This window comes from Thamnophis sirtalis, unplaced genomic scaffold, assembly GCF_051295495.1.
Source record: "Thamnophis sirtalis isolate CommonGarterSnake01/CBP01778 unplaced genomic scaffold, rThaSir2_p1.2 scaffold_1, whole genome shotgun sequence".
NCBI classification, from domain to species: domain Eukaryota; kingdom Metazoa; phylum Chordata; class Lepidosauria; order Squamata; family Natricidae; genus Thamnophis; species Thamnophis sirtalis.
Window position 1 is genome coordinate 146,364,355 of NW_028261381.1, and position 15,466 is coordinate 146,379,820.

At 38.3% G+C, this 15,466-nt stretch overlaps 1 protein-coding gene across 1 annotated transcript in view; it reads left to right on the forward strand.

Moving 5' to 3' along the window:
- The window catches only part of LOC148049767 (uncharacterized), a 34,743-nt gene that overhangs the window by 15,568 nt on the left and 3,709 nt on the right, over positions 1-15,466 (forward strand). The window contains exons 3-4 of the mRNA XM_087728185.1: positions 357-463; positions 6,850-6,976. Of these exons, the coding sequence (XP_087584311.1) occupies positions 357-463; positions 6,850-6,976 (234 nt within the window). The remainder of the gene's footprint in view (positions 1-356; positions 464-6,849; positions 6,977-15,466) is intronic.

The following is a 15,466-nucleotide window of genomic DNA, read 5'->3' on the forward strand; positions in this document are numbered from 1 at the left end:
AGAGCTTTTTATCCAAATCCATATGAATGCTGGTAGAATCCCTGCTCATTTCTTTCTGCTCAATCCAAATAAACAACAGAATGGCCTGATCTATGGCAAGAAACAATGATAGAGGAACTTGTAGCAGCCATTTATTTATGCAAACACTTATTTAATCCTGACCACATGAATAAATTTTAGAGCTGATGTTAAAAAAAAAAGATTACTAGCAACAAAAGTGCTAACTCTTCTTCAACTTTGTTTTTTCTGAAGAGAAGGTAAAAGGGTCTTTACTAAATGAGGGTGATGTTGCTCATGAAAGTAGTGTTGATCAGTTTGCATTTCTGGATTTTATTTCTCTCTGTCATTCTTCACAGAAGTACTGAAGGAGCTTCTTTTCCAAGGCTTTCAGAAGTTCTGCAAATGTCATTTTTTGCAGCATAAATGTATGCCTTCAGTTTCTCCAATGCACAAGAAAGAAAAGGTAAGAATTCTGGAATGCTTGTAGCAGATGGTAACAGATGTTAACTAAGCCCACAGGGTCTATAATTATGCCACAATAATCCTGACTAGGTACCGGGTATGAAATCAAAAGCCATCTGGGCTAAAAAGGTTAGGGACCAGAGGAAGGTATAATTTGCATTCTCTAGATCCATAAATTTGTCTGGTTTTACTAAAATGTTTAACATTTAAAACAAGCTACATACTTTCAGATGTCTATTTCAGTATATACACTTCGAGACTTTATTTCTTGACGCACAACTAAATATGGCAACATTCAGGGTTTCTTATAATAAAAGAAGGCTTGGATGTTTAGATGTGATTGGGTCTAGTACATAAAAATAACTGACACAATCTACACCACAAAATGGAGCCTTTGTAAATTAGAAAACGGAACAAACCTCTGGATTACATGTGTTCCTCCTTCTAAAACTCCCACGCACAAACAGAGACACTAAATGAATAGTGTTATCAGCCCAATGTAATAATTTGTCTGCAGTGTTTTCTTTGAAGGACAAGATCTTTCTTGCATCATACAAAATTGTTATTTGCCACGCACCATGCAATATTATTATTAGGAATGTAGAAATGGGAATGAATCACAGCATAATGTAATACCATGCATGCAACCAGGAATCTTTTAAGAAAGAAAGATCCCTTAAGGCAAAGGGTTTTGCAGCAACACAGAAACAGTTCCAGACCTGCTCAATTTCACAAGATTAACTGTTTTGGAGAAGTACATTTTCTTCTGCTGGGGTTTGTATTACTTTACTTGAAAGTTAAGCAAATATTTTTATTTCTTGGCTAAATGCAATGCTACTTTTTTTTTTTGCTTTAATATACATTTTTGCCCATTATATCCTATATGTTGATGTTAATATAATTTAATGTGATGTTAAGTCATCAGGCTAGAGGTCAGGGCATTGTGAGTTGTTCTTCTTTTTGCCTTAGGCAAAAAGCCCAAGAGTAATCTTGGTCAGTCACTCTTTCTCAATCCTAGGAAGGAGACAGTGGCAAACCATTTCTCAAAAACCTTGCCAAGAAAACTCCAAGGTCCTGTCCAGTGGTGAAATGCTACTGGTTTGGAACGCTTCACTCGAACCAGTAGCAAAAAATGCTACCGGTTCAGGTGAACCAGTATTTCCGACAATCAGCTGTGATATGCAATTTGTATTACCTAGAATAGTCAGATTTCCTGCTTTCTAGCTAATCTAAATCACATGGCACAGCAGATTCCACACACACCCCACACACCCACACTGTTGTACTTACCTTCACAGACTCGGAAGGCTTCAAAATGTTCCTTTTTTAGCGCTACATGAGCATGCCGCAGGCGCATGTGTGCAAAGCATGCATGTGCACGCAAAGCACGCACTCAGTAGCAGACTCACCGAACTGGTGGCAGACTTCAGAGGATTACACTGCTGGTCCTGTCCAAGCAGTCTCTGAGAACTAGATGTGACTGAACCGAGAAAAAGTGTATTCTAGTATTTTTAAGCAGGAACTATATAATAAAATTAGGAAAAATTGAAAAACTATAGAATTCCTATGTATTCTTCCAGGGCATGAAAATCAACTTAGTTTAAAACATGACTCAAACAGTTTGTCAAAATCCTTAAGTGGTTCCTTATAAATGTGACCCATAAACTCTCAACTTCGAAACAGATCAGGCCTGTCACAGCCATTTTCTCTGTTTCTCAGCTTGACACACTTTGGCAGGGGTGGGGTGGAGGGAGCTCTGGAATGTCAGACCAGACAACACCAATGTTCTCTCTAATTTTTTTCCAGTGTGTGCAGAAAAGTATAGGGTTTGAGCGGCACATTTTCATGCCTGAGCACCTGAATTTTTTTCACAGATGTTTCACAGAGCAATTTATTTATAGGATCCAAATTGGAATGGGGAAAAATGGTTTTGTCCGTGCGTGAGTGTGTTTGTGTGTTTGAGTGAGCGAGAGATCCGGTAAGGGAACTGCATCTATTTAGAAAAGGTAAATTATTGCAAACATGATCAGTCGAAGATAAGTATGGGGACAGATTGGGCGGTAGAGAGAAAGTGATAAAAGAGTGGGGGAGAGGAAGAGAGGAAGAAAAAAAGGGAAGAGAGACAGAAAGAGACAGAGAAGGTGAGAGAAAGTGACAGAAGAGTGGGAAAGGAGAAAGAGAGACAAAGAGAAAGAGGGTGAGAGAAACAGAGACACAAAGAAGAGAGAGAAGGGAGAAGGAGAGAGAAAGGGATGGAAGAATGGAAAAGGAGAGAGAAAGAGAAGAGAGACAAAGAGAAAGAGGATGAGAGAGACAGAGAGAGAAGAGAGGAAGAGGAAAGACTAAGAGAGAACATCTCATTTCAACCCTGAGGTGCAAATATTCTCTTTGATTGGTAATTTTATTTGTCCATTTATTATCCAATACTCTAATTTCTCCTTAAGTTCATCAAGAATTCTCTTCTTTTTATTGAGTTTATCACAATACCTTGAGAACAACTTTTTTAGCATAGCTTAACAGCTATTTAAAATATATAGTAATTTAGGTCAGGTTTTCAGAACATTAGTCTATTTATAAGTCACTAAGTGCAAAGAAACAGAATTCAGAAAGTTGGCTTCCCTTTTTGTAATTGCCTATTGTCTGCTTAATTTTCTACCTACATTTTTGATGACTGATATTCACTGTTGACCCAAGATGCTCATCGTAGAAAGAAACCCTCCCTATGAACTTTGTTGGGTTTCCATGGAATGAAGTTTGATCTTTTTCTCAACCATACAGTAGCATATTCTTTCTAAGGAAGATATAATTAAGATAGTCCATAATTGCCTATCAATCTAACAGTATGGCGATTGACAATATCTTTATATTTCAACTCGAACTCTTTCAGTCATACATACAACACACAGAGAAACAAACTTAACAAAGTGCTAAGTCTGCCCACCAACTATCTCTCTCTCTCTCCCTCTCTTAATGTGTGTGTGTGTGTGTGTGTGTGTGTGTGTGTGTGAGAGAGAGAGAGAGAGAGAGAGAGAGAGAGAGAGAGAGAGAGAGAGGAGAGAGAGAGAGAGTATTTCTCCTTCGTTCAGCAGCTTGGCTCCCGCTTTCGATCTGCCGGCCAACAACCAAACAGAGAAGCGAAGAGGCAAGAGAGACGAGGCAGGAGAGATGAAGCGGGAGCCAAGCTGGGTCATTCCTTCCAAGAGGCAACTTTTCCATCAAATGACTCGCTGCCCTAGACTCGAGGAGACCCTCTGCAGTCCCTCTCGTCTGGCCAGGATGCCAGCAAGAGTGTTGGGCTGAATGAAGGAGGGGTGTTCTCTCTCTCTCTCTCTCTCTCTCTCTCTCTCTCTCTCTCTCTCTCTCTCTCTCTCTCTCTCTCTCGCTCTCCCTCTCGCTCTCCCTCTCGCTCTCATGGCAAATCCGAGCAGCCACTGCTGGGAGCTCATCCCATGCCTTCTCCCAACCCCTACACCCCTTCTCCTGGCTACTTTCTGCCTTGTGGACCTAGAACTGATTGCTGTCTCCAGGCTGGGTCTCCTCTCCTATTATCATGGAAGGCGTCTCACAAAAACCACTGCGCGGCAGTTGGAAACTGCTGCGTAGTGTTTTGTTGCCATATGCATGGCTGCGCACCCACACAGCTTAGAGGGAACATTGGACAACACCTTAGTATCTTGTGGGAACCAAGGTCATCCAAACAAGTGCTGGCCAGAGACTAGAAGAAGTTATCAAGGAGATGCCAGAACACCTGATTGGACAATGTGACCTGTGTCAAGGAGAGAGGGAGCTGTCTATTCTTTTATTATACTGAAAGTGCAGGAAATAGCCAGAGTTGTTTTGCTTTCAAATGTGCCAATAAACCAGCCCTTTGAGAAATCTGAAAGTCTCAGAGTGCTGAATTGGCTGGGTTCATTAGTTGGAACCTTGACATGAACATCAGAACAGAAGTTTAGAATTACGAACACTTTTAAACAGTTTTCCCCCCACCTGGTGTGTAGAGTCATTATGGATTCCCTCACAGTTCTGTTCTTGTTGAGATTCTTAAAATGGAGGGTTTTCTAATTAATAAGGGCAACAATTTTCCCCTTCTCATATGGCAATTCAGGTAGCCTTCACTTACCAACCACATTTGGGGCTACTAAGCAGCAAGGTCATAAAATGAAAGAAGATGTGTTCAAACCTGACAATGACATCGGTTCCAACTGTGGTTGTTAAGTGGATCACCACTGATTGTTAAGCAGAGAGTCACCTGATTACAACTTCTGGTTTCCTGACAGTTTCCCCACTGACTTGGTATGTCAAAAGCCAACTGTGCAGACCAGAAACATGATTGAAAAGGTGCTGTTGCCAAGCATCCAAATCATGATCACAACACTGTGACTGTCTCAACTTTGAGGATTAGTCATAAGTATCCTTTTTCAGGCATCATAACTTTGAATGGTTGCTGAATTAATGGTTGGTAAGCAAGGACTGCCTGTAAGAAGCATTATCTCTTCCTCATCCGAAGTAGAGTCCAAAGCAAATAGCTTTAGAAAAGAAACTCTTCCAGGTGACATTGACACAGCAGGAACAAATTTTAAAAACATATTTCAGTAATCAGTGCTGAGTCATCTTAATCCCATCTCTACTTTAGTAGAGCAGTACCTGGAATTAAAAATTAACTAGAGCAGGACTAGACTATGGCAAACCACATTGCTTCCCAACAACAATTTCTAGAATAATTTTATTATAATATTGGAAGGAAATTCTAATGTTCCATTTCCTCTTTATTATTATAATTAATCTAATTTGTATCATATATGTGTAATATAATCAGATTACATTAGCACGAGAAAGATAAATGAGCTGTCCACAACTAGGCTGATTTCTGAGGGCGTTAATCTATGTACAAAAACAAGCTAAAAGAAACATTGTGCTATTGAGAACATTGGTGTTTGGCCCAAATTGAAAGAACATGCTGTAATTCAGAGCACACGTGAGAATTTTAAAACAGATGACTTGCATGGCTTGATAGCTGAACAATCCCAAGGATATAAGATATAAGATGTTACCCATGCTTAACTGTATGGAGACCTGCATTTTGCCCTTGAATCCAGATCTTTATATAGCCCATATTGATATTAAATACATACATAGTACAGAAGATAATATTTTGTACTTGGGTCCAGATAACTAATATCATTTCTGTATCAGCCACCCACCATTAAATAGATATAAAGTTTATCTGCATTGCTATTATTTTGGCACAACAATGATTAGATGACTCTTAAGGACCCTTTAAATCATTAGTGGAGATCTTGAGATCTTGTGGATCTCAAGGAAAGATATAGGGGCCACGTTGTATGCATGGATGGCCCAATGAGGGAAGTAATGTCTAAATTGTTTGCCATGTTTTTCTTCCAAGGTATTTCTTTTTTAACTTCGCCATGTAGCCTACAGTCATGGGATTTTTGGTAGTCTGCCATCTAAACACTAGTGAGCTCTAATCTTCTTTAGCTGTTTGAAAAACAGCCAAGGTCAGCTGGATGCTACTATCTGCTATAGGCTTCATATTAACGAACATCCATTGCTTAATTCCAACTGAGATAAAACAGCATTGTGGGCATTTTAACTGTTGGACATGTTATTTAAGAAGAAAGATTCAGTACAACCCTAATTGTACTAATCTCTTTTAGTGTTTTTAATGGATCAAATTTCCCTCCTCCATTTCTTCTGGAACTTGTCTTCCACTCAAAGCTCATTCCCACTAATGGCCCACATTAAACACATCTTTATTATCTTTATTATCAACTAAGCTTCTTTGAATATTGCTTTCCTATTTAATAGGATTTACTTCCTTCAGTATGGAATACTGAGATATGGATGCTACCCAGTTTTCTAGTATGTTATTTTCAACAACTAAAGCCTACATGGAGAATTCAGAGGTAATAATTATCTGGAATGATGGTAATTTATCCCATTCAAAATGATGTACTTGCACATATAATTACTGTAGACATTTCATTATGTCAAATTCTTAAGTACTTCACATTGTCACTTCCTCCTAACCTGATTTTTTTTTAAAAAAAACAAACAAACAGAATTGTTAAATCATCTCCTAAATCTTATCCCGGATTTCCTTCCTTTTCTTTCTTTCTAATACCAAGCAAGCCACTTCTCAATTATCTCCCCCCCCCCACGCTTTTTTTTTCTTTATGCATTCATATTGGTAGTTGTTACCAATTGACTTGAATCTTCAGCAGCTTGGCAATCAACCCTTTCTTGCTTACAGTAGTAGAAAGAGAGTCAAGGAATCTTATAACCAAACTACATGTAACCAATTCTCACATCATCACATAAACTAACTGGACATTTATCTTATGCTCAACAGTTTTCTTTTTTCTTTAGCCACGTTTTACCCAATGTCCTCCATCCATACTAAGGAAAAAATCTTCCAGGAAACAAGCATTGAGAGAAAAGGAAAAAGTCGAGAGAAGAGTTCGATTCCAGGAACCAGGAGAAATTATTACAAATGGTATGTTTCAGGCTTTCTCATTTATGAACTGTCATACTCAATCTTTTTGAAGTGTTCTTAGCTTTGAGTTATTTTTTAAGATACCTTTGTTGAATTGTGGCTGCATCCCTATGCAACTCCTGAAGTGATCCCTAAAGGGGAATATGAGACTCACTTTTCTAAGATCAAGGAAAGAAAATCTTATCTTTTGGGGGTTGCTGTTTGGTGTACAAGTCTCATGCTTTAGACTTAAAGAAGGGTCAATGAATAACCATAGATCTCATTTACACACATTGCATGGGTGTTGTTTTGTTTAAATATGTGTCTAACTCTTTCCTACATTTGGATAATTGCTCCCAATTATTTGGTCATAAATAATCAAAAAGGGAAGGGCCTAGTGGCTGAGTACATTGTTTGCATGCAGAAAGACCCAGATCAGACAAAGAAATGTTTGAGGAATCAGATTCCAAATGTGAGAGGACTCCAAAAGGGCTCTTGAGAACCTGATGAGTTTCCATCATTCAAAAAGGATAACTAAGATTTATAAGAATAAGTGGTCTGAGCAGGTATCAGGAAGTTTGCAATATAGCTTCACATGAAGATTGATTGATGTTAGAATTTTCTGTGTGAGCTCTCTAGGTGACATACAGTATACACCAACTATCCCCCAATTTTTCTCACAACCAAATGCTGTTGTATGGGTTTGAAAGAAAGTCATTTAGTGAGTTACGACTGAGATTGGAATTTAAGCTGGGTTTCACTGCACATAGCTCTACACATTAAACATTATGCCACTTTACTAAGAAAAACAAGTAGGAGCAGGTAAATCTTCCATAACACACTAAAATTACAAATAAATGAGTTTCCAAAAACTCTTCTGTTGTTATCTCCAGATTTAACCAGGTTTTTACAAACCCATCCATCCCCACAAGAACATTACCAAAAACCTCTCAGATTATGTTTAATTTGTGTTTTTATTTCACAAGTACACCTTACTCCCAAATAAATGAATAGAAATCTTTGAGAAAGAATTTCAGGATAAAAATTGAGGCTGGAAGCTAAAATCAAATACAGAAAGACTATCTTTCAGTCCCAAGACTGGTTTTACTTTCTCATAGTACTAGTGGGGCTCAGAGAAGTTTCCTAAGTGTATAAAGGATACTGGGATGTTCCTTTACTCTGATTTCAAAAACTGTGTTTTACACTACCATAGTGCAATAATACATAATAAAATGTTTTGGAAATGTCCCTATAAATTGTTAAGGTCACCTATTAAGTCAATTCTAAGCAAGGTCAGGATTGGAGTTCTTTTAAGCAAGATCTTCCAAGCAAGGTCGGGGTTACGGTTACTCAGTGACTTCTATCTAGAAAGTATAACTTATCTTTCATTATTTCTTAAGCAACTCAGTGGTGAGATTCAAAAAATTTTATTACCAGTTTTGTGGGTGTGGTTTGGTGGGCATGGCAGGGGAAGGATACTGCTAAATCTCCATTCCCTCCCCACTCCAGGGAAAGGTTACTGCAAAATCTCCATTTCCTCCCGATCAGCTGGGACTCAGGAGGCGGAGAATAGATGGGGGCAGGGCCAGTCAGCGGTGGTATTTACTGGTTCTCCGAACTCAAAATTTCCACTATCGGTTCTCCAGAACTGGTCAGAACCTGCTGAATACCACCTCTGAAACAACTGCTATTAGTAGTTTGAAAACAACACCAAAATGTGAAAGCCAGGATCCAATTTGAGAAGAGAGGAGATTTGAGATTTTATAGAATGAAGTGGGCATGTGAAGGCCTAAAATATCACAATTTCTTCAAGAAATACAAAAAAGGCAACCTTTTTTTGGACAGACATACTCAGAGGAAATGCAGGAAGGATGCTGAAAAATCTCAACCTCAAACCCATTTTTGTCTCCTCACCGCATTTTAGAATATTGTTGAACAGCAGCATGATAAACTTAAATGTTAATTGTTCTGTTTTTGTTCACAATTCAACAATACAACCTAAAAATGCAGCTGCTACTATATTATGCTAATATATATTAGCCAAACATGTTCATTAAAATTCCTTATTATCGAGTGAAGTATGTACAATGTACAAATAAAAAATGTATACAAAATGCATGCAGAAAAGGTTCACAAATGCAGAGATTTTTTAAAAAAAATAGTACAAAAGTGAAAGCATATCAAACAAAATTCAAAGTTGTAAACATGAAAAATTGAGTGAAAAGAAAATATATGAATTGTTTGTCCATATTTCTATTTAAAACAGTTACTATAAAGTTACATGAGCTATTATAAAGTTGCCATGATGACAAAGCTCACAATGAAAAATCATGTTTGCAGAAGTGGTAAGAAATCCTCATTTTCTACTGCCAACTCATCCATTTATATCCTTTAGTGCAAATGGTCTCTGATAAATTTTATGTTGCCAAATGACAACACAAACCATCAATGTGGCTCAGCTATATAGACTGAAAAATGAAAGCATTTTGGCAGAACAGACATTTTTCCATTTGCAGTAGATTTCTCCCTAAATCAAGATTTGGATGGCTTTTATCAACCAATATCATTCCAAGATACAAGCAGATGATGTATCCTTGTGTACCAAGGGTGACTCTAAAAAAAAAAGCAGGTTTTTTTTTTATTCTGTCATGTTGTGTGGGGTGTGGGGAATAAAATAGAAAGCATGGTTACAAAATCATTGTTTTCTCACAACAGGCTATATTTCTCCAACAAGCAAAGTCATATCATCATTCTTTTTATAACTGAAATGGATTTATAAAATGGATTTCTATTCAAAACATTCTATAATATAGATGTGTCTAATTTGATATCCGTGATGTGGGTTAGTCTATAATTCCCAGAATTCTCAGACAAACATGGATTAAGTATTCCTAACCCACTTACTCCCCACCCCTGCAAAAACTCCCTCCCCAAAATTTTCTCTGTGTTCCAAACCTAGCTAAGCCACACGGCCAACAGTTGCATTGAGAAGATAATACTCATGTGAATATCCTGGCATGTATTCTATGTGTGTTTGTGTTTGTGTTTGTGTTTGTGTTTGTGTTTTGTGTGTGTGTGTGTGTGTGTGTGTGTGTGTGTGTGTTTTCTGAGTAATGGAATGGAAAATAGTGGCATCCTATTAGGATCCCATCCCCACCCCCAAGTCACTGTCTGTGTATAGAAAGCAACCCCCCAAAACCCCATATGTCTAAAATGGAGAGCCCCATCTTAATATAAGATAAGAGCCTGATAAATTAGGATCCTTGTTCATGTTGCAATTGTTGCATTGATAGGAGGAGGCATCTAGTACAGATATTTATCTTGGAGGAGAGACCTAGCTGATTGATAATACTTTAATAGAATGACATTTTCCAGAATATCCAGAGAAGGATCCATGATTAATTTTGGAACTTTTTTCAAAAAGAATAGCATGATTATAAAATAGGTTTTTTAGAGTAACATATTTTCTTCAACCTCATGGATTTAAGACACCTGAATAGGTAACAAACCAGTTCAAAGTTGAACTTTCTTGTGTAAGGCCCTTTGTCGTTTAAAGCTGCATATAAGGAGAACATTCATTTTGTAACAAATAAAAAGTTTAAATCAAGTGCTTCATTTCTAAATGAAGTCATATATAGCAACATCTTGCATGGAAATTTGGTTTAAAAATTCATGCATTTAATAATTGTTTTTTAGGGCAAAAAAGGCAAATAATTAGTTTATTGATTTTCATTTGCTTTCATTGTTCCACAATTGTTTAACTCTTCCTTTTGCTTCAATAGATGAGAATAGTGCAGCTAATTTGGGGGGCAGTTCTTGATGGCCACCATTTTGATTTACTGAAAATATTTCAGAATATGCAAATATTCCTCACCCTGGTGCATCCTGTGAAAAATAATCATGCTCCTCAAGGGGAATTCAGCATTGTGTAGCCATGTATCTAGTGGCTAACATTGCACTTCAGATGTCCGAGAGGTGCAATATCCAACACATTTTGTAGAAATGAAAACACATATGCAGAGATGGGATTTTCTGTTACTATCTGTACTTACAATATAGGTAAAGATAAAGGAACAATGAACATAAAAAAGAAAGGAAATGCCAATAATGGATTAGTGACAAAGGCAGTATCAAAGAAAGACTATAGAAGTAAAGTCAATAAAGAAAATTACTGCATAGACTAAGTTCAAAAATTCAAGATGGCAGTCATATCCATGTATTTGAAGTCCCACCTGTTTTTATGTGCCTCAAGCAATACTTTTGAAAAGTGCCTCAACTGCATTGGTTGTGCCTATCACCTTGATTTTTGACACACACATGCTGAAGATATCCCTGATTGCCTATTTTTCTGTCCACCTAGGAACATAAATCATTATTTAGCAGAAAAGGCAACATCTGAGTTTTGCCTCACCATCATATTACCGGAGTTGCTCTAATAGTGAGATGGGTGGCACATACATGGAATTAATTAATTAAATGTTTAGCTTGGGAAGCTGATATATGGCTACACAAAACCATATTTTATATGTGTTGCCTTCCCTATGCATTGGACTTGTATTACAACAGTGTCCAGCCAAAATCCTAGAGCTTCTTAAAAGGAAACCTGAGCAGGCATGTTCTTTTATAGAAAGAAACTAGAATCAGCTAAATTAACTTGAATGGCTTTTGAAATAGAAATTTTGCTCACTTTCTTTGAAGCTCTATAAAGCTGTTCATTACTTTTGCAACTAAGTAAATCAGTATTTGCTTCTTAACTGGGCAATTTCCAACCTTATCTAATTTGCCTGCTTGTATTAATCCCCAAAGATTTTCTTTGCGATATACTACAAGTTTGTGTGTTATTTTCTAAACATTTCCTACTGTGGCAAAATAGTCGTATAGCCGTAACCTTTTCTACACTGACTGTGAGACATATATTATTTGCTGCAATTATTATTAATAATGCCTAATGCACACCTGCTATAAAAACACAAATCAGTTGGAATGGATCCAAAGTATTATAATTCTTCCCTGGCTCAAATATTGCTCTGCCAGGAATTCATTAGGTGGTCTTGGGCCAGGCTTTCCATCTTAGAATTAACCCCATTTTGCTTTTGAAATAAATGGTTATGTAATAACAATGGCCTGTCTTATAGAGCTATTGTATATATACTTATATAGTGTCCATGTAAGTTAAACAAAGATTCTAAAAACTCCATTGGCAGAATATATCAATTTGATTTCAGTGTTATCTAGCATGTATTGTCCATGTGTATAATTGTCTTCTAGGCTGTAAAATAAAGCATTATACTATACTTCCATGTTGGAAGCACCAAAGCACTTCCGTAGTGAAAGGATTAATCAGTGACACCACCCGACTGCCCAGGAAATGCCAGTTGGTGGCTCCTTTCATGTCCCCATTAATGAGCCCACCAAAGTGGTACCTATTTATCTATTCACATTTGCATGCTTTCAAACTGCTAGGTCAGCAAGTGCTGGAGCTAATTACAGGAGCTCACTCCATCATATAGAAGCAGAGGTGGGGTTCAGCAGGTTCTGACCAATTCTGGAGAACTGGTAGTGGAAATTTTGTGTAGTTCAGAGAACTGGTAAATACCACCTCTGACTGGCCCTGCCCCCATCTATTCTCTGCCTCCCAAGTCCCAGCTGATCGGGAGGAAATGGGAATTTTGCAGTAACCTTCCCCTGGAGTGGGGAGGGAATGGAGATTTTACAGTATCCTTCCCCTGCCATGCCCACCAAGCCACGCCCATAGAACCAGTAGTAAAAAAAATGGAATCCCACCACTGTATTGTATGTATTAGGTATGTACATACCACCTAACCTGTTGGAGAGATCAAAGAAATAAGATGGTATGTAGCAATGATGAACTAGCTGTAGCAGACTCCTTGCACAGGAGTGTAAGATAAAATTGCCAATGACAGACTTCATTTAACTTTTATTTTGGCACACAAACACACATACACAGAGAGAGAACTTATCAGTGAAACCTCAGAGTGAGAGCAAGCAATTTTATGGATTAAAAGAACATTTTAAGTACCAATAAAAAGAAGTATGACTATAAGTGACACAAGCATAAAACAGAAGAGGAAGGACGGTCTTAAATCATCCTTCCCACTCTAGGTGGACCCTCAGCAATATGGAATTGCTGAGAATTCCCTTGTCAGCATTGCTGTTCTGAGTATTCTCAAAGCTGAAGTCTACTCATCTAAAAGATGTGAATGTTGGGTAAGACTGAGATATACTCAACCATTTCTCCTTCTGAATCAGGACTTTTGGAGAAATCCTAAGTGCCTTCATGCATTTAATCTGATCATTTGCAAGTTTGTTGTAAAGACTTACTAAAAATGTCAGTACTTGACATGGGGACTCTGCACAGTTTTGAGATTTGGGTTTCCTGGGACTATGGAGGTAAGGTTTGCAGGCATGTCCTCTGGCACATGGCAGCTGAGAGCCTGGTCGAAAAGGATAAATTCCCAAAAGCCAAAATGGCCTTCTTTAAAGAGTTGCTTTCAAGATAGAGTGAGACTGTAGCAACCTACATGCTCTGCCCCCATGTTCAATAGCTAGGAATTCTGGGAAATCTAGTTCCAATATCTGTGGGGCAAGAATCTAATATAAATTCAAGTACTACATTTCTGAGTACATAATTTGAAGATATATGGAAGCAGATCAGCTTTTCCTTGCTCAGTTAAGAAACAAGCTATCTCAGATCATTTATTTCAGATATTAGAAGTCATGGTACAGTAATAAACTGCACTGGTTGCTAGTTTGTTCCTGGGTGCAATTCAAGATGTTGGTAATCATTTTAAAGCCTTCATGGCATGGGTCCAACTTACCTAAGGGACAGTTTCATCCCCCTGGGATTCCCCCCGCCGTCCATGCCAGCAAAGATGGTATGCTGTTCCAGTTGGTCAGAGAATTGTGGATGACGGGCTCCAAGAGAAGGGTCTTCTCTGCTGTTATGTCTGTCCTCTGGAACACATCTTCTTCCCTCTGGAGTCAGGTCCTCTCCAACCTTTATGACCTTCCATTAGAGCCTACAGACTTGGCTCTGTCAGTTGACTTGGAGGTCCAAAGGACCACGTCATCAGAGGAGGTATTCAGCTGGTTCACACCAGCTTGAGAGAAGGGGAAATTTGGCCTGGGTCACCGAACCGGTAGCAATTTCTGGCTGGCCATGCCCCCTTCTCACTCACCCCATCCTCCCAGTCACCACTTGCTTGCCCTGCCTGCTCGCTCAATGCTCGCTCAATGCTTGCTTGCCCCGCCGCCCACTTGACGCTTGCCCCGCCCACATAGCATCACCTGAACACCATCAACACTGACAAAATCACCATCAGTCAATTGCAAAAAGCAGCTCTATTTGGAACAGCTTACTTTCTGTGACAATACCTTTGACACCATGAAACAACATCTGCCTTTACCCCCTTTCCTTGGAAAGGACTTGATGGATGGATAAAAAATGTCAAATCCTGCCTAAACATCTGGCTGACTACGCGACCAACCATAATAATAAATGAGATGGAAGCAGAATAACTTTTGAATCAGCCCATGCATGGAGGAATAAGCAAACAAGCTACTGGCAACTATTCACAGAAGGCACAAAAGAGAGTAATTTTAAATAGCAATCGATTTAACAAAGAAAATGGAAGGCTGTTCAAAGATAATTTGCAAGCGGAAAGAACGGCTTCATGAAAGATGAATAAATCATTTGCTGCAAGTAGTTCCCCCGACTCTATTAGAGAACATTGATTCAGTTTCTTGGGTGTTTTAAAATGATTTGCTCTTAGCATTGTGCTTCCCCCTCACACATTTTGATACATTATTATGGGCTGGGTTGCCTGACTTTATGACTTCTGCTTTCTTCGTGTGCATGGCCTGACAGCTTAAGTGTGTTTACCATGAATTCTGGAGCGAGTAATAGCAGGTAATTTAAATAGGCCAGAGTGAATGGTGGACCTTTACCCATAATGATACAGCAATGGCAGGGTTGTTTTTTTTCAAATTCCACTTACGAGCTATATGCATATAACAGACAAATGGCTGTAGTCTATTCAATTTTTTAAAATCATTATCTGAGGCCATATTTTCCATGCACAAATAGCTTTATAAAAGAATACCATTATTACAAAATAATAGCAAAGCACCTTAAATAAAAATTGCCATGTTGGGTGAAACAGATGTTTTATCTGGCTCTGCAACCCATCAGCATGTCCTGGCTTGACACTTACGTTCGTTCCAAAACAGAGCAGGATAGAGAGAGGGGAAGCTGCCTTATATACAAACTGCTCGGAGCTTCTTCCAGTTTATTATTCATATGATGTATGCAGATTAGTCTAAATCTAGTCATTGTCAGGATAATATCCATTCAACTGTTATTCTGTCCCGTGACACTTTGGGTAGATTGATTTTTAAAAAAATCATGCACAAATTATCACTATTCTCAGAAATTACTGTTCCTCGAATGCTAATTGTCAACATCCATCTTTAATATCCATATGTTTATGG